Source organism: Tympanuchus pallidicinctus, unplaced genomic scaffold (assembly GCF_026119805.1).
Source record: "Tympanuchus pallidicinctus isolate F22 unplaced genomic scaffold, pur_lepc_1.0 scaffold15, whole genome shotgun sequence".
NCBI lineage: Eukaryota > Metazoa > Chordata > Aves > Galliformes > Phasianidae > Tympanuchus > Tympanuchus pallidicinctus.
In genome coordinates this window covers 10469679-10497627 of record NW_026294669.1, presented here as the reverse complement: position 1 = coordinate 10497627, position 27949 = coordinate 10469679, and the positions used below count along the sequence as shown (strand labels likewise).

General features: G+C 40.4%; 1 protein-coding gene across 6 annotated transcripts in view; it reads right to left on the bottom strand.

Moving 5' to 3' along the window:
• Positions 1 to 27949, bottom strand: part of SEMA5B (semaphorin 5B) — a 251698-nt gene that overhangs the window by 60335 nt on the left and 163414 nt on the right. For all 6 annotated transcript variants that reach the window (XM_052676287.1, XM_052676292.1, XM_052676288.1 and 3 more), the window contains 5 exons: positions 17846 to 17908; positions 8118 to 8216; positions 7161 to 7374; positions 4396 to 4681; positions 42 to 177 (listed from right to left, as the gene is read on the bottom strand). In XM_052676287.1, coding sequence (XP_052532247.1) covers positions 42 to 177; positions 4396 to 4681; positions 7161 to 7374; positions 8118 to 8216; positions 17846 to 17908 — 798 coding nt within the window. The remainder of the gene's footprint in view (positions 1 to 41; positions 178 to 4395; positions 4682 to 7160; positions 7375 to 8117; positions 8217 to 17845; positions 17909 to 27949) is intronic.

Here is a 27949-nt window from a genome sequence, read left to right as displayed (position 1 = left end):
AGTAAAAAGCAGTAGAGCAAAACAAAGAGCAGCAGGAATACCTGGAAATTTGGGATGGGGTTTGCTGTTGGCAGCCAGGCTGATCTTGGGTTCTCTTGGTAACGGAAAGGACCGTTAAATGCCTGAGTAATGGCACTGAGATTGAAGGCACACACTGCTGAGGCAGCTATGCTGTTTCTGGAAAAAGGGAGAAAAAAAATCAATTTAATCATTAGAACACTGACATTTTCATCATAACAGATATCAAACTCCACTCAAATAAAATACGTGTAAATTGCTAGGTAGACGTACAGTGACACCAATCTCAGGGGGAGTAAAAATAAATAAATAAAGTGCAAAATGCAAATGAATCGCATGACAATTTTCAGAATGAATGTTAAGCTTGGTTTTAAAGTGCCTATGATTTAAGGGCCACAGAAGCAGTCCTGACATGAAAGGAGAATACAGTTTAATTTGCACGGGTTATTTGTGTCCAGCTTTTTTTTTTTTTTTTAAAACACCTCATCTATCTTGATTGATTACAAACAACGTAATTTTTAATCTCTTGGTGTTTCTCAAGGTGAAAGCCTGTTTCTACCGGCTCCAGCTATAAAATACACCTCCTACTATTTGTATATACTGTATATATAAGCACACACATGCATGCACACATGCAGGCAGAGGGAGGGAATGACAGCGCACACCAAGCTGGTGGTTACAGTAGCTCAGCAGGCACAAATGTCTTGCTAATATGTGCAAGCCTCTGTCTGCACTGTTCACTGCTCTATGTTCCCAGCTGGGCGCAGCATCTGGTAGGGCAGGCTGCTCACCATGCACACAACAGCCAGGGGAACGCAGCGAAAGAAATGTCGCTGCAGGAAGGACTTTTTGGCAGGGAATTGTTTTTAGTGAGGTGATGATGCCCATGCAGACTTGCACACAGATCTGCTGGGTTTTTTGGTTTGGCCCATCTCAGCCATTCCTTTGTGGACCTGAGCTGCTCAGTGCTTTGTGCCCCCGGAGGATTGGCATACACCTCCCTCATGAGGATGGCATTTGCTGAGTGGTAACGTAAAATTCCAAACCTGCTGACAGCTCCTTTTTTTTATTTTTTATTTTTTAATAAAAAGAATAACATTTAGAGAGAAAGATATCAAAATAAAGCTAAAAATAAAGCTAGCACGGAAGACTGACTCGTCACAGTGCCTTTTAAATAACCCAAGTGTCGCTGTATGTATCTTGCTGCTAATTAAAGCAATTTAAATTCTCTGAAAAGAACTTTTTTTTTTTTTTTTTTAACTAAACCAATAATTACACTTTCTCACAGAAAAAAAAAAAAAAAAAGAAAGAAAGCCTTGCTTCACAGTCCCAGGCAGGAAAGCAGAAAGCCAGATTCTTTCACAGCGTATTTCCTCAGAGCCATACAATGTCAGGAGGAACTTTTCACTTTGCCTTCCCATTCCCCTCTCCTGCCCCTGCCCTCCTATCCCCGCAGTGATGGAGTAGCTCCCTTTGAACATGTCAAAGCAACGCCAGGCGAACCTTTCTCCACTTTTGTCTGCACACCGCTGACGCAGTGCATGCTTGCAGACGGCAGCTCTTAAGACAAAGCTAATGATGGATGACAAGTAAATGCCTGGAGGCACACATGGGAGAAAAAAAAAAAAAAGAGAATGAGATGGAAAATGAAAAAGGAAAAGAAGGAATAAAACCTTGCTAGTCTAACAAAAACACTTTTTTTTTTTTCTTTTTAATTTAAAAAATGGACCTTTTCAGGGCCCTGCTAAAGAATCCACAGTGTATTCCATTCCCTTTGCTGAAGAGGAGAAAGGAACAACATTTTTGATGAAATAATGCTATCTGTGGCCTGGCATATTTCCCATCCCTCCCTACGAAAAGTCAGAGCCCAGTCCCCAACCAAAGGCATCAGTTTGGGCAGCAGGCCCCTTGCACGACATGCAGCCTCCTTTATTTCACCTCCTGCACCCTGGCACAAAATCGGTGGCTTAGTTCAAGGAGGTTTTAACATGGTCTCCATTACCTTACATTATCTTAACTGTATTAAAAGTTTCTGAAATATCTCATCAGCAACTTCCTCAAAATTATTTCCCACTGATTTAGCTGGATATAACATAAAATGAAGCAATAAATGCTTATGTGGGTATTACCACAACTAAGTATGATACAGACTAATTGCCTTTTTTTTAAGATGACCCTAACTCCACTAAAAATGAAACTTTCAAAATAAAAACACCTTTTTTAAAAAAAAAAGTAATAGTTTTAGGTGCATCAGTATTCCATTATACAGGTACTCACATTAGAGTACGCACCAACCCTCTTTGGTATGCAGCACTCATGCAGCATGATATCAGTCCCAGTGGAAGTTAAAAGAATAATTACCATTATTTCTCTAGTCAGATGACAAATTGGAACATTTTCTCTTTGAACTCTCAAAAGAACATCATGTTGTAGACCCAAGCTACTTGATCTAACTTCAGCTATTATCAATAACTCATCTCTCCTACTATACAAATGTTTCCTATTATACTGTCCTCAGAAGATACCGGAGGGAACATACACCCGTAATGTGAGAAGAGTGACTTAATTGCAATCCAAAGGAGACAGGGGTAACACCATGTCTCAGGTTTTAGCCAAATTGGAGACAGACACAACACGAGAGAACTGTTCCAACAAGAGCTAGGCCATGTATCCTGTTTTACTCAAAATCCATATCATTTTGATTAATATAATACATTTATTAATAATTTTATTCTCATTTTCAATTTCCGTTGTTGGCTGGATGAATGGACAAATGGATAGATAAAACATTACCATTCTGGGCATCATAAAAGTCCTCTCTTGATATTTAAAAAATCATCTTCATCAGCCACAGCAGTTGCCAGCTTTCCTTTCACATTCAGGAAGTTTCACTAGCAGCCTGTAAATATTTTTTGGGAGGGGAAAAGCTCAAAACCAGAACAGATACTCTCTAAAGTCCACAGTCAAGGTCCAGTGCTCAACTACGTATATTTTTTCACCTCTGGATCCATCCAATCTAACTGTAGCACAAAAAGGGACACCCAGAGCAGGTTGCCCAGGACCATGCCTAAGTGGCTTTTGAAACTCTTCAAGAAGGAAGACTCCATGAACCTTTTCTAGCTGCTTCTCCAGAGGCTTGTTTTAGGCTGGCATTGGTAACGAAAGTGCAGAAGCCAAACATGGAAGGTGAATGAGGGTTCCCAAACACTTACATAATTCTTGGCATTTACAAACTGGGAATATCATTCTGGCTCTGTTCACTCTAATAGCAGAAAGTGCACATACTAGTTCTGCAGCTAACAGGCTTCATATCCTTATTCATATCCATGGGTCCATATCCTCCTTCCTATTGAACAGTACTCCATAGCAAAAATAGCCCCAAAGTAGTTGGCTACCCAGCATGAGAAAGGCATTTTGAGTGGTTGTCAGGTGGAGTAACTAACTCAGATTTCTACTCTCTAGTTTACACGTCAGGATAACACCCCCCTAGAGAACATGTATTATTGAAACTCAATACCACACAGGCTGGTTATAGCCTGAAACTTATCATCCTAGCCCTGGGCTTCAGAGAAAAAGTTATTTCAGTTTTTCTGTCTTAAAAAAAATACATTATGAGTTTTTTAATATATTTTTTAATTAACTTCTCCTTTCTGCCTTCCCAGCTACATTAAATCATTCCAATTACAAGTTTTTTCAATATCAAGCCAAGAAAAGGTGATTATGAAGTTTCAGAAATCATTCCTTCCCCTTGGAGTTCTAATGCTGCTTTTGATTTGTGGTCCTGAGACTGTTTGTAGCAGAGGTATAGACCCACTTAGAAATGTCAAAAGCTGTGTAGCCTGCATGACCTTGCATATATAATGTATTGTTTAGCAGCAGTTAATGTTGATTTCAGTACAGGCTATTGTGATGCCATTTGCCTCCTTCTTCTCCTTCTAAACCTTCTCTCTAAGTGAATATATCTGACCTTTTATAGGACCAGCCCTGATGTCCACACAATAGTGTCAGATCATCCAGGTGTTAAGTAATAAATAAATAAAATAAAGTCATTTTTCTTCTGCGTTCTTTTCAGATCAGCTCTGCAAACTACATAAGTAACAGAAAGTCAGAAGTCTGTTACTGCTCAAGCTTATATAAAATTGGGTAATTTAGAAATGTACTGTCAACTTTTAGGGACCCCAGACAAACATGAGCAATGGACTGAAAACACTGTCCTAAAGCACTGTTGCCATGATGGATAATACAAACCTACTTATTCCTTTGTGTTAACCAAAGGATCTTTCAAAAACTGTTGATCAGATTGTTTAAGAAATCAGGACAACGTCAGTCTCAGACTGCTGAGTATAGAAGAAGGGCACTAAAAGCAGTGCAACTTACACATTAGTGGTGAAGACACCATAGATCAGGTCTTGCTCAGGAAGGTAGAAGGTGCTTTGCAATTCATTATAATAGAAAGGGATTTCTCCAGCACGGGAGCAGTTCAGCCTGGCCTTCATGAAAGTTGTCCATGTGTCCTCCAGCAAAAATCTCCCTCCAATGTCATTTTTGCAGACCCTGGCCACACGAGAATATACTGTTTTCCCACAGTCGTGTTCTACCGCATTCTCTCGAAAAAAGAAGTAGGTGAACAAACCGATGTCATAGGCAGCAATAAAGTTGGGTTCTGAAAAACAAATGTGAAGAGGTTTATACAGGTCAGAAATCAACCTATGCTCAACTTGCCCAATGCATTACAACCAGCTCCCTCTATGCAGGCTGTCAAAGCTGCAACCAGAGGGAGTTCGAAGTCAGCAGCAGACATAGAAACAGTAGATGAAAATAATGATACAGGGGGGTACAGTTCTAGCTCCATTGTACAGATCTGGGAAAGAGCCCATCATTTCCCCACTTCACTGGCAAAGCTGCTACTGAACATGAGTGAAAGGACTTTGTCTATGCACTACTCTCCTTTCCTATAGTCATTTTACAACATAAAGCTTTTCCATTGGGTTCCTTTTTTTTTTCTGAGCTGCATCTTATGGAGTGTTAAATATACTTTTTGCATCCGCTCAACTCCCCAGGCTGCTGCACTGAAACACTCAACCTATTTTCCCAGCGCAGTCACATCTGGCTTTTATCATAAAGCCTTTCCAGTTTCTAAGGCACAAAAGATTATCTTATGTCCATAAAACAAAACCATGCCACAAACTGACAGTATCAAAGCAAGCTCTCCTTAATTCTTTTTTCTTCTGCAATTATTTGTATTATTTTCACAAGAATTGAAAAGAACCTGGCATTGGTTTGCAGTGAATACTTTGATTGGGCATTTAACAAAGCTTTAAAAGTGTTCAGTCTTTCATCCCAACAGTTTCTTTGGCAAAGAGAAAAGATTGGCCAGTGAATAATATCTGACTAAACAACAACAACAAAATCCAGTTGGTTTTACAGGGTGCTTTAATGATGTTCATTTCTGAGAAATGAACAAAGAAAGAAAAAGAAAAGTACTGAATTCCTTTAATGCTGCAGTCCAGGAATGATAGGAGAACGGAGTCCGGCAGAGGGAGAAGAAATCAGGCTGATGGTGCTGCAAGGCAGCTTTTGGAGGTAGAATAAGGTAGAAAGGGGAAGGCACTGCAAAGCATCTCTGACCAAATTTACAAACAAACCATGAACCTTAAAGGACTGCTGTGATCACCAGTCTGACCTTCTGTCTAAGAAACCAGAGAATTACAGCCTGCAAGTCCACCACTGGATCCTACAACTAGCAGGTGAATTAGATCATGTCTTTCGAAGAAAATCTGATCTTACAGGACAAAGTCACATCACAAAGTCACATCTATCACTTTCTACTTTCCTTGGAGACTTGTTCAAATGACTAAAGACTGCCCCAGCTGCAGCCTGAACTTCTTCCATTTGACATTATCTGGTTTTATTTCTCAATGACAGGCTCTTGTCATGAGTTGTCTGCTAGATTAAAGAACTTCATCCTGCCGGAGATCTTCTCCTGATGTAAATACTTCCATATCATGAGCAAAACACCTTTTATCTCCTTTTCAGAAAGAGAAATACATTGAGCTCTTTAAGTCTCTCACTGTGAGGCAGACTTCCCAAGCTTCAAATCATTCCATGGCTCTTCTCTGAATTATCTTCAAGTTTTCTGTTTCTTGTTGAAAAGTGGATAAAAGAGGATGAAATTACTCCATAGTCACTGACACTGCACAAACTCATAAATCCAAGAGTCACACTAGCTTTTCCAACAACAGCCTAGAAACTCAGTTTCTGTTTGCCCATCTTTAAACTCCCCAGTTCCAGTGAGACTTCCTTCTCAATTCTTAATTTGTGCACAGACAACAGGCACGTACTTCTAATGAGTGTTTATGAATTACACTGCTTCTTAGTCCTAGTTCAGTCTTGCCCGATGACATCCTGTTATGACTTCTATTCCTCATGCTGACTTCGTATACAAATGACTGCAGAAGCCTAGTGCAGTCTCATTAAGCTCATTACGTCCTACTGCTTGCGTCCTTGATCAAAAGGTTCTGGAATCCAACAGGAACATTCTGAATATCTGGTCAACATAGCTAGGCCAAAAGTCTGCTCTGTCAAAACGTTCAGTCAGAAGACATCAGCTCAGTGCAGCAACTACCAAGTTGTAATTCTATAGCTTGCTTAATGCATAGTATTATCACACTGGGGTAACACATGATTTGAATAAAAATAAATCCACAGCAACATGGGTTTACATGGAATATAACTTGCTGTGAAATTTCTCATTTTCAGACTGACCTTGCACTGCAACCAACCATTTTCAGCTGAGTCAGCAGAAGTAGAGGGTGCTCAATAAATTTCAGAGCTAGGTCAACAATATGAGGCTTTATGTAAATCGGATCTTCAAATTCTTGAGGAATTTTCTTGCTAAAAGGGTGTCTTTGGTCATCTTAGAAGACAGACTCACAACTATGTTAAGTAGCCTGTAAGACCCACTTTCCATACTCGATACCAACTTCCAGGCTATTTTTAAACATCTTCTAAGCTGGACTGTCTGTCTATTGCACCAGAAGCCCATCCCCGTTGTAACTCTTTAAAACAGAGGGAAAGATTTACAAGTCTGCCAAGTTGACTTTAACACATCTCCTGCTCATATACGACCCACATGACTTTACCATTGAGCCATTTGGAGTTGTACTGTGCTGTCCTGAGTGGGGGAACATTTCCAAGGCTGCGGTAAATAGCAGGATCCCGTCCAGAGAAATCAATTACAGTTGCAGCATAGAGTTCTCCTCGTGATGTAATCACAGCTGTTGAGTTATGCCGGGGGTCATACGGGCACCGAGCCACTCCATTAATTCTGTCAATGATTTTGCTAAGATTTCCTACCTGTATTTAAAACAAGAGAAGAGACAATGTAAAGAGCAGCTGGCTTTTGCAATGGTACAGACAATTCTGTTTGTCCATGAGTACCTACAAGCAAAGCCCCAGTTGAAAAAAACAAGCAGCTAAAAGACAGTAATGCCAGCAGTGGCTATAAATTGATCTTTGCATACACTGTTTGCCACTGTAAGAAGTTGTGTCTGAGCCTCACTGATCCTACTGCTCTGTAAGAAGGGTGATTCCTCTGCCAATAAAGACTACAGAGCCCAGCCCACAGGGTAATTAGGTGCTCCTCTTGCTAGCACAGGTTCTTAATCTTCCACAGACACCTTCTGAATGTATACTGGCATTAAAAAAAATATGAATGTTAACGTTACTCTGGACCCACTCCCACCTTTCTTGAAGCCAAGGAGTGTTGTGCCATTTATTTTGAATGAAACATGTAAGTATTCAGGTCAGAAGGCACTCATAACTAAGCCTGTCTATATTCCCCATTTCCAACAGTATACTCAAGGTCTACACAAGCAGTACCTTGCCTAGATCTAGCGGGTCCACAACAGTTTTTTGCTCCCCACCTGTGGATATATCCACTGCTAAAGCAACCCAAAGGGTCCCAAAGACCAAAATCAGATATCAGATCAACTGGATTCGAAACATATTCTCTGCTCCTGTGATGCACTGCCAATGACTGGCTATCCCCAGCAAATGTTTACAGCCCCCTCCATTACCACAAACGAGGCAAAACAGACCTGACGACTGGAACACACTGGTGAAAAGGCATTGGTACCACAGGTAAAAACTTTCTTGCCATAAACAATCAGCACTCGGACATAGTTCTGGCACTCTTCCTGTAGGGACACAAGACAAAGACAAATGAATTTTAAAAAGCAGACTGTAGGGTTCTCTATTACTTTAAAAAAAGTACCTGCGTTACAGCTGGAATGCACCTTCCCTAGTGCTAACTTGGACCAAGATTTGTTACATCAAGCTCTGCAGTAGTGCTCCACTGCAAGGAGCCAGCAGTGTCAGTAAGCAAGCCAAAATTGCTCCTTACCTCTCTAATCATAGCCCTGCATAAATAGTCTCTGGTTAGGATTTTATTTATCAGGCTGACTCCGTGTTAGCTACACAACTGGCTCTTTCTGTGCTCTGCTTAAACTGGAGGAGGAATCTTCCCTCTTTTCATATTTCTGCCCTGTTTTTCCCAGCTTTGACATTATCCAGACACAAGCTTCAGAAATTTACTCTTCAATTCTGGTCTGGTCAAGATAATCTTGTGCTTGGACAGCCTGACACTTCCTTTCAAAATAAGCATCTATGCTCAGGATTTTCCTTGGTGGAAGGAGTTTCCCTTTCAGGATGGGAAGAGAGAAATGGCAAATCCCTTCTTTGCAACTGCACAACCATTTCATAGAATCATTAAGGCTGGAAAGACCACTAAGAACATCCATTCTGACACCAATCCATCCCTACAGTGCTCACTATGTCCCTCAGTGCCACATCTCCACAGTTCTTGAACATCTCCAGGGACCTCCCTGTGCAGCCTATGCCACTGCTTCACCTTTTTTTCAGAGAAAAAAAATTTCTTAATATCCAACTCGAACCTCTCCTGGCACAACTTGAGGCCATTATCTCTTATCCTATCACTGCTACCTGGGAAAAGAAGAAACTTATTAAAAAAACAATGTAGGCTGAGTTATCCCAGCCGCTTTGCTTCCCACCCTCCATAGATCATAATTTGCAACTAAGCTGAGCCTACATCTGCAGACACCACTTCTCCTGTAAGCAGCATTCATTCTGTGAGCTCCCCTGTCTCGCAGTGCTCCACGCTGCTGAGCATTTCCCTGAAGACTTCATCTGCAAGAGTCAGCAGTGTAAAACTCCGCATCTTCTGGAAAGGAAGAGGCTTACTTAGCTGGATTAAGTTCTATCTTCTTTCATTTGGTGTATGGAAATCAACTTGCTGAAGGATGGCATTTAGAGAAAACCCACTAGCATCAGCCACAGACAAATGACTGGGGCTTGCATTGGAATGGAGAAGACAGTAGCCAGCCTGGTTGAGGCAGAGGTCACAGCATGAAAACTGCCACCAACGTCTCAGCTTTGGGGATACAACACTTAACACCTGGAACACAGTAATAGGGCAATTCATAACTGAGGCAGTCCAGCATTCCTGTTTCAGCAAAGTGCAGCTATCCATTCCCACATAATATTAGGAACATTATGTATTTAACTGTGAAGGACCAGAAATCATTGAGGAAATGCCTTGTAAAAAGGTACTGGTTTCTCTCCCCACCAAGTTCTGTTTTCAGGGTGTGATCGATTTAGCACCTATTCCAAAATGCAGCTCTGTACCCAAATTTCATGTAGTCAGAGAAAATCTACCTGCTCCCCTCTGCTTCCACCTTTTTCTGCTTTGTGCAGAGTCTGAACACAACATCTGCCCTAAACCATCTAACACCATTTACACTGTTGCATCCTTTCCTGCATAGATACTTCAATATGTTCCTAAATAAAACTCTGTCTGGCAGAAATCTAAAATCCTAATTTGCAGAATTTTCTTCTTTGCACAGACCTATATTACTGATTAACAAGCTTTATTTTCCATAGAAATGTTCCCAGCTGAGAAGCTAGTACATTAAAACAAGAATTTCTTTCTGACACCTTGCTGGATGTTTTTCTGGAGTCTATTGCTGCACACATTGCTCCAAGACATAGTAGCCCAGGTCAGTAAGGATGCTGGATGCTGGTAAGGTCCTTATTTTAGCCTAATTAAGCGTGGTTTTATTTGTACCCATTCAGTCAAAAGCAGAGGTCATTTACTGAAACACAAGAGAAACCATACTGAGCAAATATATCTGCTGCTGTCTGAATCTGCACCAAAATATTTCATCTGTGACTTCCAGCTTATTCCCAACTGTGCTAGCTAAGTGCAAAAGAGCACAGTCAGTACGGATGAGATATTAGATTGGAAACGTTTGACACAGCTGATACTTTTCAGGGAGCTGAATGCACCAGACACAATGATTATGCCACTGGCTGTAAAAAGCAGGAACTGGGGTGCCTAGTAGGTGCTTTCTACTCTGTTTAGATAATAATGCTCCTAGGTGCGAGCCATATCCAACCACAATTATTCCTGTGACTTAACTGTCCAGGCTATGTGTAGGTTTTTTCCCTGGACTTGCCTCACTAATGGTGGTGAAAGCATGCCACACTTTTAAAGGAAAAGCAAAGATAACAGGCACTTTTCATCTTCAAAGCAATTCGTACATCATTAAGTAATATACTGAAATGGATGTCCATTATCTTCCCTGTTCTCTTAGCTTGGGGAATTGAAACACACAGGTGCTACAGGGTTTGCCATGGTGACACTCTGAATGAGAGGAGATCCGGGAAGACAGCAACAAAGATTTAACTACCAGACCCTGTCTCTCTAACATGCCTGGCTTTAAGAGGAATACTATGCTCATCCAGTACTTCTTATTGCTGTACTCACTACCAATCACACCAGTCTATTAAAAACTCCAAGAAAAGTAAAGAAGAAGCTGTACCACTTAAATATTCCAGCTTTTGTGATTTTTCACTGTTGGTGAAATCTATATTAGATCCCCTTTCTATCCTGTTCTCAAAATAACTAGAAGGGAACAGGTTTCTCTCTGTGTTCGTCAAGCCAGCCTGGATTTGCTCTGATAAGTCATCCACCATGCTGCTCTTTACAATAATCTGTAGCCTAGGCAAATGGTTAGTAAAATTATTTCATAAACACTTACAGAAAATAGAAGCTACTTAGTGCAGTTTCTTTCACGTGGCTGGAAAACTCAGTATGCAAGAAGCAAAATTCAGATGGACTTTAACATAGCTAGAAAACCTGGCAAACTTGAATCCCCGCTCTTTCCAGACAAAACAGTATTTGGGTCCTGCTCTCACATTATGAAGTAGACAGTTCAATCTGTGTATGATCAGACTGCAGAGCTCATCACCAGAAGATATTATTGGGATCATGAGATTAAGGACTTAAATAAAGGGGGAAGACTCAATATTTATGTGGTTAATGAGAATAACCCAGTTATATTACTTGGGATTATCATTAAATATATGGCAGAGCTGATAAAAACCTGTGGCTCACTGCCAGAGCATTAAGCACATCTCTAATTTTCTTCAGAATTACGCATTACTGATTGTAAGGTTCTCACTCCTTTAGAATTATCTTGTACTGGTCGCTTCTTGTACATAAAGCCTTAGACTGAGCAGAAATCACTTTCTCCTAGCTGAAAGACCCTAGAAAGAGCACGAGTTATAATGCTCAACCCTACAGGATACATGGCTCACTGTTTGTAAGAGAATAAACTCTACTGAAGTTCCTCACACCCCTCTTCACTTTAAGTCTGTTCTCATTTCTTTCATTTTTGCAACATTTAACTCTAGCTTGTCTGTGAATGCCATAATGCTACTGCAGATAGGAGCAAGCTCCTTTCCAGCAATACAGATGTCAGGCTGCTTTGAAAGCACGTTTCTAACCCAAGAACCAAGAGTGCTACTCCCTTCATTTGTGCGGACAGATTGGCAAATGGAGGCGCTGAACTCCTGCTGGCTTCAGTCTGAGGTAAAAGTCAAGATGATGTTTTCAGGATGTACAAAAAAAACAGCTGTAGGTGCTTCTTGAGATATTTCATCTGTCATCTCTGAACACAGGATTCCAAACTGTTATAAGCCCTTAATCTTGTCGTACAGATATATTTTTTCTTCAAGAGTCATATACGGGCACTGCTTTAATTGGCCTTTACTTTGAATAAAGCACTCAGGCTCTGTTTTCAGAGATCTCGTTTTTGATTCTTTTCCTAGGCTAACACTATTTCATCACGTACTAATCAATACATTTTAATCGTAAATTAAAAACACAGTTACATGCTCTATCAGGAAAACAGCTGTTTCAGGGTCTGTTGTCCTCAGTAAAGCAGCACAAACTCTTCAGAATAGAGAAATTTATTTTGGGGTTAGGCCAGAGTCGATAAGAGGAGAAATGGGATGAAACTTGGCAAAGACACAGTTACGACCTTCTGACAGAGCTACAAAATAATGAAAATAGTTTCACACACCGTGCAATTAATCTGTAGAACTCCCTGCCAGGAGTTCACTGAGGCCAGAACATAGCAAGATAAAACAGGTAGATGGGGGTGTATATGGAGAATAAGGACATCAAGAGTAGAAACAGCAAGTTTTATCAAAAACTTATAGAAATCTGGCCAACAGTGACCCAAAGCCTGCCTGTTCTTTCCAGCTACATCAGTAGGGGCAAGGGGCTACTTCTTGCAAAGCTTGCTCTTCTTTTACATTCAGCTCCTGTTGGCTACCATCAACACCACCATAAAAAAATCCATACACTGCAAAAAGGGGAATTCTTTTTTCGGGAGATGTTACCATGATGGGAGGATGTTTCTCTACTGATGCAAGTTGTCCTGCACATTACTCTTGCACAGCCAGGTCTGACCAACACCTACATAGAGTCACCACAGGTAGACAAAAGTTTTCAGGCAACAATGTGTAGGCAGCTATATCCAGGGAGGGCTCCTGCTCTGCTGGATGTCTGATTACTCCTGATTTCTGCAATGCAGTGGGAAGAGTTCAGTCTCTCCACTGAATCACCAGGTCCCACTGCACTGGCCTTCCTGCTCTGGTGCATTTAGATGACTTACTAGCTACACCAACCATCCAAAATTCCTTCTGTTATGAAACTAGATACACTGCAGTTCAGAGAATCAACCAGCAAAACTCTGTGTTATTCCTGTGTTATCCCTGCAATCACATTTTAGAGTGTGGCAAACACTTATTTGTTGCAATTCATCCAATTTGTTTAAAAATAATCACATCTAATGTGTTCAAACAGTTATTAATATGGTTTTAGATATCTGTTTTTATTTCTTTGGGTAACCAATTTTATTAATCAGCTTAACCAAAGACCCTGACCAAGCTGTCTTTCTCCTTTGAACACAATGGATACCAAAGAGAATTGCTAATGATTTTCCAGCTAGGTTTTCTTTAATGGACTTTGAATCAAATTCTGGGGCTACAGAACTGGATGCTTAGCAGAAGTATTAGGAATGTAGTTTCAGATTTCTTGGAACAGTTAGAAAGGGAAAAAAGTATCCATATGACTGTCTCTCAACCAGAAGTATTTACCTGTGGATTTATATGGCACCTGTTATATCTGGATGCCTATTATTTATAAGTGGCATGGGGATTCCTGGCTACATTAGATAACTAGGGAGCGTATCCTCTTCATGACAGAACCATTTGTAGGCCTGAAATACCAGATTCTTCCATTATCCTAGCAACTTCTGCACTAAACCCATTTAGCTGCTCCGAAGATTTGGGTTAGGATTCCCTGTACCCTGAATCATAAGAACTTCTTCTATCAGGACATCACACAAGAAAAGGGAGACAACCAGTCTGGGACAAACAGTAGCTGGATGCCCTATCATACATTTCTCTTGGCTCTTTCTTACACCAGAAGTGTTACTTGTGCATCATCTTTCCAGCACATGTAAGTGCTGGATCTCTGTCATTTTCACAAATGGTTCCCTTCAACTCTTTGGATAGCTGGACCAGATAATACTCATAGATCCCTTCCAAACCCTACAATTCTGTGTTATGGTGGTGTGCAGCTTTTGGGAAACTAACAAATTCTCAAACATGAAAAAGGGCTCCTGTTTAGAAAGCCACAATTTTCTATGTCAGGCAAAATTCCTTGGATATGGCAGATGGGGACTGCTATGCACAAACAAGCTAATTACAAACTAGAAGTAGAGTAACTCCTAATGAAATCAAATACATTTTGATATAGTGGCACTTTTTCCCCTTGCACTCTATCCATCGCTCATTTTAACTACAACCTCTGGGTGATAGCACTTGGAAGACAGAAAGAAAGGCAGCATAACATTGATTTTGTTCTCTGCAGTATCTCTCAGTGTAGTGGATGATTTCCAGGGGAGAACTTTAAGATGCTGATCAGAATGTATTTTATAAAAGCTGCAAAAATAGGAATAATTATGAGTGGAAGCCAGCATGGATCTCCAGAGATGTGGCAAATAATGTATACGCAATTCTTTGAGGAAATCACAAGCTTTGGTTCATAAAAATAGCAACATAAGTGAAAAGGATTTTTCTGAAGTATTTGTTTTAATACCACATGACATATAGTTGAGAGTAATTTTTAAAATCAGGTTCAAGAACATATATATTAATGGATGGAAATCTGATAAATTAGCGGACTGAAGAAAAGTCCTCCAGTGAGAAATTATTCACAGACCTGCTATTCGTGGAGGGACCCAGATGGCAAGATACTAGTCCAGAATCAACACTCTTTTTAAGCCAACATTTGTGGATAACCCAAAGATTAGGAAAATAGCAATTACTGATGAGGCCAAAGCAGGGATGTATGTTAGTTGGTGAACTGGCCCCAAACAAAATACTTTTTTGAAAAGATATAAATCAAAGATCAAGGAACAAAAGGATTCTGTGTACAGCCTTGGACATTACTGCCCCAAATGAGCAACTGGGAAAAGTATTTAGTGGTCACAGTGACTGTGCAATTCTGCACGATCTCCTATGACAGAAGAGCTTATGAAACTGCTGGTATATGAGAAGAGAGAAAAAGAGGTGGAAGACTGTTTTAATCACATTCAAGCATTAGAGACTGGCAAGGGAATACAGGTAAAAAATTGGAGTGTGCAGAAAGCAGACACAAAAAATATTCAAGGGTAGTGGAAAAATGACTTATGGAAAGACCTGGAGAACTCAGCTTTTCATGTTACCAAAATGAGAAAGCCACTCAAAACTTGAGGCCAGATTCAAAGAGGAAATAAAGCACATGCTGTTAACAAAGAATGTGACTAGTCATTCCAACAAGCCAGCAAACTGTGCAGTCATCCCACTCACTTCAGACCTTATGGTCACAACTTTCTGCCTTCCTCAGGAAGGTACAGTAGCCAAACACAAGTTAGTGAGCTCAGTGCTGGAATAATCAGTTAAATCTGCGGTCAGAACTATATAAAGTGTCATAGAAAAGACCAAACAGTACCTTCTAGACTTAAATCTGGAAACCAGCTGTCTCATCTCCATTTTCTTTAGCCAATAGGCATTAAAATGTGGAGTGATAATCAGTAATTATATTTCTGTGATATGTACTTTGTAGCTTTTACTCCTGCACTTCTTATTTTACTTACGGTAAAGCTCAAGGCATTTCAGGAAGAGATTTTCTAAGCAGCGGGAAGAATTTGATTTAGATACCCAACAGGCATAAGAAAAAAGCATTTTAATACACTAGGTAGCTTTGAGAACTTCACCTTAAAACACCTACTTTATTAAATGGGCAAAGAAAATGAACCAGTCATATAACTTATCCAAACTACACGATGAATTAATATAGAAGCCAAAGGTCCTCGTTATTTCCAGCCTTTATCACCACATATCTAAGTGCCTGACAATCTTTAGTATATTTATCATCAAATCATCTGCGGTAGGTAGAAAACTGCCATTAGTCAAGTTTTGACAAAGCAGATCTGAGGCTAACAGAGCTCCTCTTGTACCACCATCACAAAAGCATAAATAGAAACACATTAGTGCTTGCCCTCACTTGATGCATTTAACCAGCCAAGAGCAAAGATACTGGGTCAGAGCTGGACTTCTCAGCTGCAGTAGAGTTCATCACCAGCTAACTAGCTCTGGAGCTAGCATTAAGTCATCCCTCTACAGCATAGCAAGCAGTGAATGTGTACACTTTCCAAGAGGGGCTTGACCATGGACATACAGACCAGAGTAGGTACAGACTTGAGACATCTCAGTTTACTTAACTGCTGCAGACTCCTTCTGCCTTTCTTTTTTTTTTTCATTAGCCATTAATTGTATGTCAAGAGGTGTCTAACAATCTGATTAATTATTTTTCTTCAGATCTGCACACCCCAGGTCCCCGCACCAAACAGTTTCAAGCTCTGGATCACAACGAGCATAAACTCAGCTGCTCAGGCCTCATCTTCAAGAAATATTTGTCAAAGTCTTTATAGTGTGCAGAGGCAGTAGCAGCAAAGATGCTCAGATCACTGCTTTCTTCCGGCATGACAGTAAAAATAATGAATTGAAATTATCCTAGAATTTGTTCAGTCAAGTGCATGCAGTCTCATAAGGTTTTATCTGGGTAATGACAAAATAATTCTGGGTTATAAATTCAAATTCTTCAGGAACAATGGAATACAATCTCAGTCTCAAAAACTTTTACAATGGGAAAAAAGAGCAAAATCCTTTTGTAAGAATACACATTTTGAAGTATGAAGACAAAAATTCCTTCTGTCTTGGGTTTTGGAATTTTTAATTCTGTCTTCTTTCGGTGTTTTCCTAACATAACCTATTTCTTTTCCATGGTGTTTTCCTACGTAATGTAGACCTTATGAAAAACTCAGAAAGATGTTCTGGGATAAACATACTCCTTTTTTCCACAATTACATGAGCCTCTTTGTTGCCCATCTTGCACAGTTCGAGCCAGTATTTTCATGCATATACAGGCTAATACACTAATCATATTAAGTTTATTATTTAAAAAAAAAAAAAAGACAATGAAAGATCATATAATCCTGCATTTGAACAACTGAACTGGACTCTGCAGAACTCCAGATTTTGGGCAAGCTACACAATTGTCCTCTGCTTGACTGTCAAATCTATAGCAAAGATGATGCTCACGCTCTCCTCCTTTGTCCAGCTCCTTTGATTTGGACATAAAGCTCTTTATGGCATAGTTTTTATGACAACAGGACACTCTCAGTTGAGGCCTGAACACTATCAACAGCAGATTTAAAAAATCACAGTGTTTCCTCTTTTATATACATAGTTTTGTCTCAGTTTCTCAGAAACATGATAGAAGACTCGGTCAGAAATGCCTGCAAACTCCAGATCTTGTGTGGTAAGGGCAAAATTCTAGCTTTGAGCCACAGTTTTAGAAGACAGCACCAGCATCCTAAGGAGTTCCATGATATTCCACGTGAAGTGAACCGCAGTGTTCAAGCAGATTCAATTCTCACTCTCAAGTGAATTGTACAAAGGTGAGCTCTAATGGCAAACAAATATTCAGTACAGGCCCATGTGGCCAAATGTCAGCAGCTCACTGCTGAGTACTGAAACTAAGCCAACCTGATGAGGCTCAGACCCTTCTGCAAGATATTACCCTGGACTTGCCCCCATTCTTCTCCTCGATGTGTCACAAATTGTGTCCTCTCCAGATGTGGTTACCTTTTCATTTCATGTAGAGCAAGTCTAATAACTTGGATAGGGGGCCTTTGAAATGGTTGCTCTATGGTGCTCATGCACTTGGGGTGCTAAGTATTGAAGATTTACAAACTCAAGCTGGTGTCAGATGCTTCCCGTGTGGATTTCTAATGGAATAATGTAAATGAATTTACTCATACTATCTCTGTAGCAAAGCAAAACTTACCTCTGTTTTCCCTTTACTTTGACAAGACCTCCTGGTGTCTTCATCTGAATCCCATGCTGTTGCCTGAGAAAACAAAATGCACAGGTCACACGACATTGCCACAAACCACCAAATCTGGAAACTCACAGCACAAAAGCAAGTATCTCCAGCTAATTTATACAGCCCAATTTACAAGCAGTGTGATGATGATAAACATGCATCTCACTTCCACTGTGCTCACTGCACTCACAAATGACAAAAAGATGAAATGTCCAGAAGCAGAAGCAACTGGCATGTTAACAGGGGTAAGGCTTTGATTTACATGTAAGTACAACTTCTGATTATCATTCAACTGGAAGGTCCAAGAGTCAAGTCCCATAAGACCTCACCCCTTCTCCAAACACCTAAGACTACCAGCTTTCATCACCAAAATGAAAACTTTCCCTATGGCAAAACTAAGTAGTCCTGTACAGATATAGTGGACTCCTTAAATTTATCTTCAAGATTATCACCTTCAAAGTAATCCTGCAGTGAAGTGAGATGGATCAAATGAGAATTGAGAGCTGATGGACAAAACCCAGAGAGATAGAAAACGAGGAAAAGTTGCATAGTGATTTGTGGTGCCCTAGAAGTGTAGTCAGATCCTGACGTGGAGTAAAGTGCTGAGGGCACTACTGACTGGGGACTGCAAGACTTCAGCCATGAGCTGGTGGGATTCCCTGGCCAACCTTGACTAACACCTTCACAAGGAAAGTCCAGCAGAAGTGTGTCAGCACTTTCAGATTTAAAGAAATTTGGAAACAGACCCAATCATTCTATGCCCTCTGCAACTTTCATATCTTCAATATTTTTTAAAAATAGTCCTAACAAATTCAAGCAGGTATTGTTAGCTGGAGGTGAAAATACATATAAGCATCTGTACTATGCATAATACATTATTCTGCATACAAAAAGTATATATAGCTCTGTTTCATAGGGAGAGGCTATGCTTTCAAAGTTCAGATACAGATCCAAAGCTCCTCTAAAAGAGTCAGGACTTCTTTCCCCCCAGCACTCTTCAATTCATTACCAACACAGTAAATAGCTTCAAAGTTTGGCCCGAATCTGAACTCTCCTTTGTCACTACAGCCAATATTTATTTATTTATTTTTAATACTGGACTTCCTTAGAAATTGTCCCCTTGACACACAACAAATCCTACTTCTTGCAGGAAATAGAAGAGACTACTTAAGAAAAAAGAATGACTCAACCCCAAAAACTCGGTTCCATGAAGACATTTGTTCATAATCACAAGAAATATACTACCCAGCAAATGCATTTACATACAATATTTGGAAAAGGGATACTTGTTCCACTTTCAAAAAAATGGCGTCTGTTCATTAGCTGAGCATCCCATTCCATTTGGCATGGGGTGAGTCCTTATAAGTACATGCAAAGATCTGGTGGGAGAAGAGTAGAGATATTTCTCTGGGAGTCTCTTGGGAAATATCTCCCAAGCAGTGCAGTCCAACTGGCTCTGAAGGTCAAAAGCTTGTGCCTGAAAAGTGTTTTTGTCAGAGCTGAAATAAGTCCTTACTGGAAAGGATCATTTAGCCATATCCTGAGAGAGGATATGTCATTAGATGGGAAAACTCACTTTGATAAGCCATGACAGAAGAGCAAGGAATTTTGACTGGCAACTGCCAGGAACCTTTGACATCTGTGAAACAACTGCACGTTGGCGTTTTGATCTCTAGTACCAATTCTGGCTCATGTTCTCATCTATCCACTGTGGTTTTGTATCTCAGATCAATTTTTGAGGAGCTTAATACAAAACAACTCCAGAAAAGAAGATACCTTATTAGGTGACTTCTCTTTCCATTTCAAAAACAGGGACAGACCACTCACAATTATACAGCTCATTTTTAACTTAACAGCGCTTGACAGGGCAAAATGAAAGCAAAAATTGTTGGTTACTACAGAAATCAGTGCTGCTTCTCTGCAAATACTCTGGGTCTTCTGGAACTGTAGTAAAGCTACAGAGATGAATCTGGGCCTCCTAGGGGACACTTTGCTCTTCCTGCCAGACACCTGCACGCAGAGCTCTGAGGCACATTGTAAACATTGCTCATGTCAGAGCACTAATCCCCTCCAGCTATGTTTTTGGTGCCAAAACATTTTATTTTATTAGGCAACAGTGCCCTTCAGCCTTCTGAAGCACCACCTTGATGAGTCTTAGTGATAACAGAAGTTCTTGGTGATAGCCCAAATTATGGGAACATGTTGTTTGTGACTGCACCATTAGTCAGGGTGCACTTCATTAGAGCTAGGAAGATAATTAAGCAATATGGCAATTCAGAGCATATTTTACAAATCTCACACATCTTTGTTGGGGCAGGGAGAAACTAGTCGAGGGCTCAGTGACTTCAGTGACCTCTAGTGACTCAAAGAAAATATGTATGATCCTGCAAAGCAGAACATCATGTCAATAATAAAAATATAATTGCAAGGCCAAGCAGCAAATATGTGCTTAAATAACTGTACTTCAGGGTATGAACGTGCACCAGCCAGCTGACCTAATGCCTAGACAAATCCTTCTGCCAGACTGCCCACACAGCTGTAGCTGCGGCCTTTGGATTGTACCTGGTGAGAGGACCAGGGCAAACTCCTTCATAAAAGCTTTCTAGCCTGGCTTGATTTCTTTACTTGATTGATCAGATGTCTTTTCAGATCAGAATATGTCATCTCTGTTATCCTGAGGTTTTCTGTGCAAACTCCCAATGCAATGCTGGTGCTTTGCTTCCTGCATCTCACTCATTTGTTCAACCCTCTCCTTTGCAAATTACATTTACTTCCTCTCCCTGAGATTCATTTTGCCTCTAAATTAAACTACATCCTGGTCATTCACCAGAGATACCTTCAGAAAGATGTCTCATCTGGAGTACACCTGTGTGCTCACACAGTTGTACTTACATTCGTGCACGACCAAGTATTCCAAGAGATGCTTTGTTCCTTTGCCTTCTTACCTAATCTTAATGCTTCTCTGCCTTCCCCTCCTTTCCTCATCTTCCTCAATAAACCAAATGAATACTATTTCTTCTTGCTGACAAAAGCTGCCTCTGCACTCTTGGCTGATGTACAAGATGTAACCATCGTGCATCTTTGGTCACCCAGCTGTATCATTATCCTGAATTTATGATTATTTTCTCATGGCCTGGGCCATTTAAATTTCCCAGCTCCAGAAAAGTTATCTGGAATTATTTTTGTACCTCCTGCCCATCCAAAGCAGTAGAGTGGAAAACTCTGGACCCATTTAGCAAAAATTAAATTCACAGCCTGGGTCATGGAAAACAGAGCCTAGATGAAGATATGACAAAGCTGGCAGCAAGAATACATACAAATGCAAGTTAGTATGCACTTCCTCCTATCTGCTTCCTATCTGTCTCATGCTTAAGCAACCAAGTGAACACATTTTTCCAAAAGAAATGCAGCTTCTTACAGTGCTCCCAGCTACTTTGAGGACCTCTTTGCAATCACAGGGCCCAAGTGCAGAATGGAAGAACACTGGATTCACATGACTTGTGAACGAAACAACCAGCTCAGGGCTGTAGCTGTTGTGTAAGACAAGAGCAATGCAAACCCTGAGCAGGACTGCCCAGCCATCTGTGCACATGGGCAACTTTGTTCCTGAATTGAAAATGCAGTTAATGTGACTTCCATTCAACATAGTTGCATGGACTTGAGCACTATGCAGGCTGATTTTCCAAAAAAGGGGAGAGAAGGAGAGTCACATAATCACATGTACATGGTCTAACACTGGCCAACAAGATGATTAACAGAAATGGGCAACAGTGGCTAAAGCTCAGTCCATATCTAAGCATTCAAATGCCACAGTGAAGCACAAAAAGGAAGAGTTAATGTCTCTTCTAATTATAAGCATCACAGTTTGCTCCCAGTTCAGACTGCAGATCAACAGTAATCTAGAAATTCTAGCTCATCATGTGCTGTCAAATCAGTTATTCAGCACACACTGCTGAGAGAAGCTTTCTAGATACATTTATTTAATTACCTGTATATCCTAGTGTTGGCATCCAAAGTACCTGTCTGTCACTAGCAAATCCTGTTATCAATAGTTACATACATTCTCAAATGCTGATGTGAAAATCGCCTTGACTTCTATGGACCAGCTCTTACATTCAGGCCAGCAATTTATAATTATTAAAAGCACTACATATGAATTTAATAGATTAAGCATACACTAATCCCTGCGCTGTACTTGCACAAGACAGATTGCAGGTTTTTTTTTTTTTTTTTCAAAAGTAGCCCCAGATCTCTGCTTTGAAACTAGAAACTGAAGACTGGATGAGAATAGGTTACTTCCATATTTATTGGGCAAATTAAACCCATTCTTAATTTCTAAACTCCCTTAATACAAATCTATCCATTACCAACCTCACTTCCATTCAGTAAGTGCTCTGTACAAGCTTCTGGCAGCACTGCATGCCTGAGGTCAGACCCAGAATCATGCTGTTCTCTCCTGTTAGTGGGGGAAAAAGGTGTAATGCAAACATACACATTGTGTATGCTTGCAAGAAGATGAACAAACAAATACAGGATTACTGCAGAAAAGGAGGAGCTGTGAGAAGCCTGGCATTTTTTACAAGGTGGTGAGTTCCTCAGGTTCCTGCTAACATCAGCGAATGCCAAAGCAGCACTACACGTCCCAGCTCCAGCCTGCAGGGACTGCAGGCAGCAGAAGCTCCCATTTCTATCATTCCTCTGCAGTGCACACAGGAGGCTCTTCAATCTGCCCGAGGAGCAAGAGGTGATTTCAGCTCTCTGCTTGTGCTGTGCAGGGCACCCTGGGCAGAGCCTGCTAGTCACATCACTCTTTGCTGAGTTATACATGAGGGAGGAGGGTAAGAGATGCTGTGAGATGACAGTTATTGTGTACTGGAGACCAGAGCTGGCAGAACCATTTCTTTTTCCTTGTATTTATTCACATCTTTCTTTCCAGTAACTGTACAAGGCACTACTGTGTTCACAGAAATGTACCTCTGGAAAAAAAAAGGAAAAAAACCAAAACAAAAAAACAACTTGCTTCAAAAGCAGCTCCTCCTTATACTATACTTCGGTTCCTGAGTTTCTCGTTTCCATTTAGAAATTGTTCTTTGACCAGGTCATCCCATAGCAAGGTGTGGAAACTTCTCCAAATCTGGAGAGAGAAGAACAGGGAGGGACCATGTTTCTGTGCTGCATTTAATACTGCCAAATTCAGTGGATGTAAAGCACGTATTTAAGTACATATCGTACTTGACCAGTTTAATTAATCACATACTTAAGAACTTTGCTAAATTAGGATTCAGGCTGAGTTATTTATGCTGTGGCAACTCCAGGACCACTTCTTTGCCCTACTTGTTGCCAACCTCATCCTTTTCATCTGTATCAATGAACACACATTATACCTCTAAAATACAACCCACAGATTTCTTGTTGATAATGACAAAAGCCTTTACGAAGTTTATTTCTATGTGTCTGTGTACCTTGCAATCTCCACACAGGACAGTGCCAGTGTAAATCTACCTTTCCCAGGCAAATTCTACAGCATTTTAAAAAAATTGCTAAGAATTAGATCTTCTAGCACAAAGAAGAAAACGTTCTCTGGAAAACAGTTCTAATGACTGTGTCCAGAAAATCCATGAAAAAGCTCTTATTTAACTGAGGTTTCTATGAAGCATATTGCAAACACATTTCCATCATTTTATTTACTTCTGTCATATTAAATCCTCCAGAACTTCCCCATAAAGACTTGCTGCCATAGTCTACAAGTGGATAGCTAAACTCCTTTTTGAAGCATTGTCTTTTGTCTCATTTAGGCACATTTATAGTGCTCTACAAACAATAACTTACCAAAATCCAACTTCCTAATAACAGAGCACGGGAGCTTAATACCCGGGAGGCCCTTTCTGAAGTTCCAACACAGGTAATTTATTAAAACTGTGATAAACATGTCTGAGAAACAGATAGCTAATACCAAAAGGACATAATGGCAAGCGTCACTAAGTAGTTCTGCACTGTGCACATTGCAAGGCATTGCTGTGTGCAGTGACAGGTGTGAAGGATGATCGCAGGATTTGGTCAATTTGTTTGGAGGGGGGCGGGGAGGAGGAATGTGGATGAAGGGAATTGTTTTGTGTTTTATCAAATTATTAATCGATTTTCCTTAAGTGATCTGAGAGCCTTCGGGATGCAGTAAAACTCAAGCTGTAAGTTTCTTGCAAACAAAGTGCCCGTCATGCACCCTGCCAGGCAGACCTGGCTGCATGCTCTGCTGGAGGGCTGGGCTGCCAGTCAGCTGGCAAGGCCTCAAAATGGCGCACTCACAAGATGGAGGCTGTCAAACATGCACAAGCAGTTCCAGTTTAGGTCACTTTAATCTCTGAACTGGAACTCTTCTCTATAAGCAATCTCCAGCCTCTTGCTATCCTATCCCAGCACCCAAGGCCACGGAGGGGGAACATTATCAGTTGCTTTGAGCTCTTGAATGGCTAACTCTACCAATTCCCCTCTCCCAGCTTCACAATCCTTTGTTATTCACTTGTATTACAGGAGCACGAAGAGGCATGGACTGAGATGGTGACCTTATATTTCTAGGCAATATAGAGACATGCTGTGGGAAAGAATTTCTATCTGACAGCACTTACAAGCTAAGCAGACAACACAGGCACATGGGAGGAAGGGAAAATCACAAGCACAGAGAGGTCAACTGGCTAGGAAAAGCCACTGAGCTTGTTAAAGGCAGAGTTGAACACCAAACTTTGCTTTCTTAGGAACTAAAACTTCCCTGTGTAGCACAAAATGAGTTCTTGATAGCATTTTTTCACTAATATCACAGTGTGCACAGTGTGAATCAGTGCTGTACAGACAGCGGGTGCAGAGATGAGCACCATGCCATGCATCCAGTCATCTTCTTTCTGACATTTCAGGGAAGGCCATAGTCTGACACACAAAACCAAAACTGATCTTTGGTGCCTCCAACTTCCGCTTGTACTGCAGGGGATTCCATTAAACAGTGTCAGGGCCATAAATTCAGCCTCCCCTCCCTCTGCAGTGTCAGGAAGGAATTTACAACTCTGGACTGTGCACTTCCTTATCTAGAAGGAGTATTGTATGAGGCTTAACAGATCATGGTTTCTACAGCACACTCAGATGGAAAGCACTATACAAGTATTTATTATGAAAGAAAACTGTCTGAAGTTTCAGTAAACATTTCATACCAAGTACTAAAATGGAAATATATTTTGCAAGATAAACAATAAATACAGTCACATCCATGTTTCAACCTGCTGTTTGCAGCCTTTTGTGAGTATTAGTGTACAAAGGACAGCTTGTAATAGAGCAGCCATCTCAACCCTGGGGACATACGGTCACATTCAAACTCATGTTTGAAGCAAGTGGATTGACTCTCTGGTGCTTTAAGCATAGTTTCAGCAGCCCTAGTTTAAAACATTTGTAACTAAATGCTGAATCCCACAAGAAGGAGACTTTGAGATTTTTTTAGATTTGCCATCTACATTTGCAGTTTTCAGAGTAGTTGATAAGTGCCTAAGCCTCCATTGAAGCTCAGGACTCCCTGCGTAAGCCTGTGTATAGCTGCAGCATAATTTGCCAAAATGTGTTATAAGCATAATGAGAGGCATTAGGATTAGCAGTGGATAGCAGTGCACAAAAGTGGACAGGAGAGACAATGGAGCATGACCACACAACAGGGAAAGGTCTCAGCTAGCTAAGACTCATTTTGAGGTTTTTGTAACCATTTTGTTTATCAAGGTTGAGATTCTTCTGAGACACAAGGGAACACTTGGGAGAAAGCAAGATGAGAAGGCGTACATAACCAAGGGGAGGAGAGACGTGGGCTTCATGAGCTAATTCAAAGTGTGGTCAGCCTCTTATAGGAAGTGATAAGCAGACCTGTGAAATGCCCGTTACTTTCATACAAACTTTAAAGCAGCACACCAAGGATACAGTCCAAAGAAAGGGGAATCAGCCTAAGGATGCAAAGACACTGGTGACCCAGTGACAAAACAGCTGCTAACAGTGTGAGTTAAAAGATGCTACACCTGAACCAAAAAGCTCATGGAAACAAGGAATGATGCCCTGATTACAGGTTTTAGCAACAGATTAGATAGCAGTACTGTCCATAACAGTAAAGAAAGATGGAATACATGCTCTGCTGTGGCTGTGTGCTGAGCTTATGCTGACAACTACATATTTATGCAACAATGTTAGATGAACATGCCAAGATCTTATTTTGGAAGAAAGATACAGCTATAGAGAACAGAGATAAAGATGGCACTGGATTTCTGTTTCCACTATCTATCTAGTTGTTTATGTTTTTATCATTCCATGTACAGAAAAATGTCAGTCTGTGACAACAATTTCATTTTGCTGATGATCTACTTCACATTTCTTGAAAATGCTTAACATGGCAGTGATTTATTGCAAGTACAGCATGGGAATACTCACCTTCTCTTTTGAAAACTTAATCCATTGGATATTACTATTGCTTTTAAGTATGCAAAATTATGGATAGGGTCAAATGCAAGCAGATAGTCTTAGTTAACTGGGACATTTGGCATGGAAAGTGAAAAAAAAGACCTTAAAGCTCTCATCTGTAGCCAGACTAAAATGAACGACAACACTCAGAACTGGAGAGCAGCACAGAAAATGTTAGGGAAGGATGGCTCACATTGTTTCCTATTATTGGAGATCAAAAGCATACAATAACTGAGACAAGACTTCTAGTATACTGAGTAATTAACACAGTGAAATTTGGTTTCTTGCCACGTCACATTCAATTTGTCACTTACGACAACAAACATTTACTAAATATACTGGTGAACACGAAGAGTAAGATTATATGATAAATCAATAAAATAACTAAATAAAGAAGTTGAAAATACACACAGAGAAAAACAGTGAAAGAAAAATTCCACTGCAGTCAAGCACAAGTCAGGAATATATATACGGCCAACGCACACACAGGTGTGGTTGGACTGGCCAGGTGGGCACTACACAGCACTCCTCCTTACATCTCCAGCACTATTCTGTAAATAGGTTTTTCTATTTTTTTTTCCTTTCAGTAGCCACCAACAAGGTACAAGATATTTCTAAGAAACCAGCAAACAAACAGATTCACAGCAATGGTCGCCCTTGGTAAAATGAAGGCAATTCTTCCTTTGAGGCCCCTCTACTGCCAAAAGATGTCCATCCCCACCCCTTTATGTTCTTTGGCAGAGTCGCCATTCAGAACTAAATCCCTCCTTCCTTTTTGTGGGCTCCACTGATGGATGTGACAAGACTTCTAAGCAGACCCCCTTAATGTTTTGCACAATGATTTCTGGAATACAGGGTTCAAAAACCCTTCCAATGGATCAGCCCATATTCAGTACAAAATCAATTTACCATGGCTATAGTCTTCTTTGTGCTTCTTCATCAAGCAAGGCAATCTTATTCTCCTTCATTTTTCTGCTCTGGATTTCCTTACCATTGTGTCTCTTTGAGGCTCGCTGCTATGTAGAGATGTTAAGGGTTCTCCAATATACAAGCTCTTATTTTTTTCTGCTTCTGAGACAGACTGGACAAATCCTGCACAGTCAACTGAGTTCGTTTTCATACATCCACATTAAGAGTTCAGCTATGAAAGGTAACCTCCCTATACATGCTTCAAATCAAAAATATGATCATTTAAAGCAGAAATGAAACCCCTCTGCATTATCAGCTTTCTAAAATAAGTTGGGAAGATCTTGCATTCTTTATTCCTCTCCAGGTTACATCACTGAATATACTTATTCAGTATTTACTCCTCTGCTCTGAGTGGGAGAAAAATAAATTTGAAATGACCCAACTGGATCTGATTTTCCCCAAAATTATGCTGAGATTCAGGAATAAAAATCAGCAGACTGTGCAGTATTTAAGAGACTAATGAAGAACTCAGGATGCCATTTTCACTGTTCTGTACCTCTGGTTTTTCTTTAGGTAATCACATCTATTGCATTAGGGGAGGTCTAATACTCTTTCACGTAACAAACACTGCAATATATTCTCATTAAAATTGTATAAGAGGTTGAGCACAGGTTGAGTCCT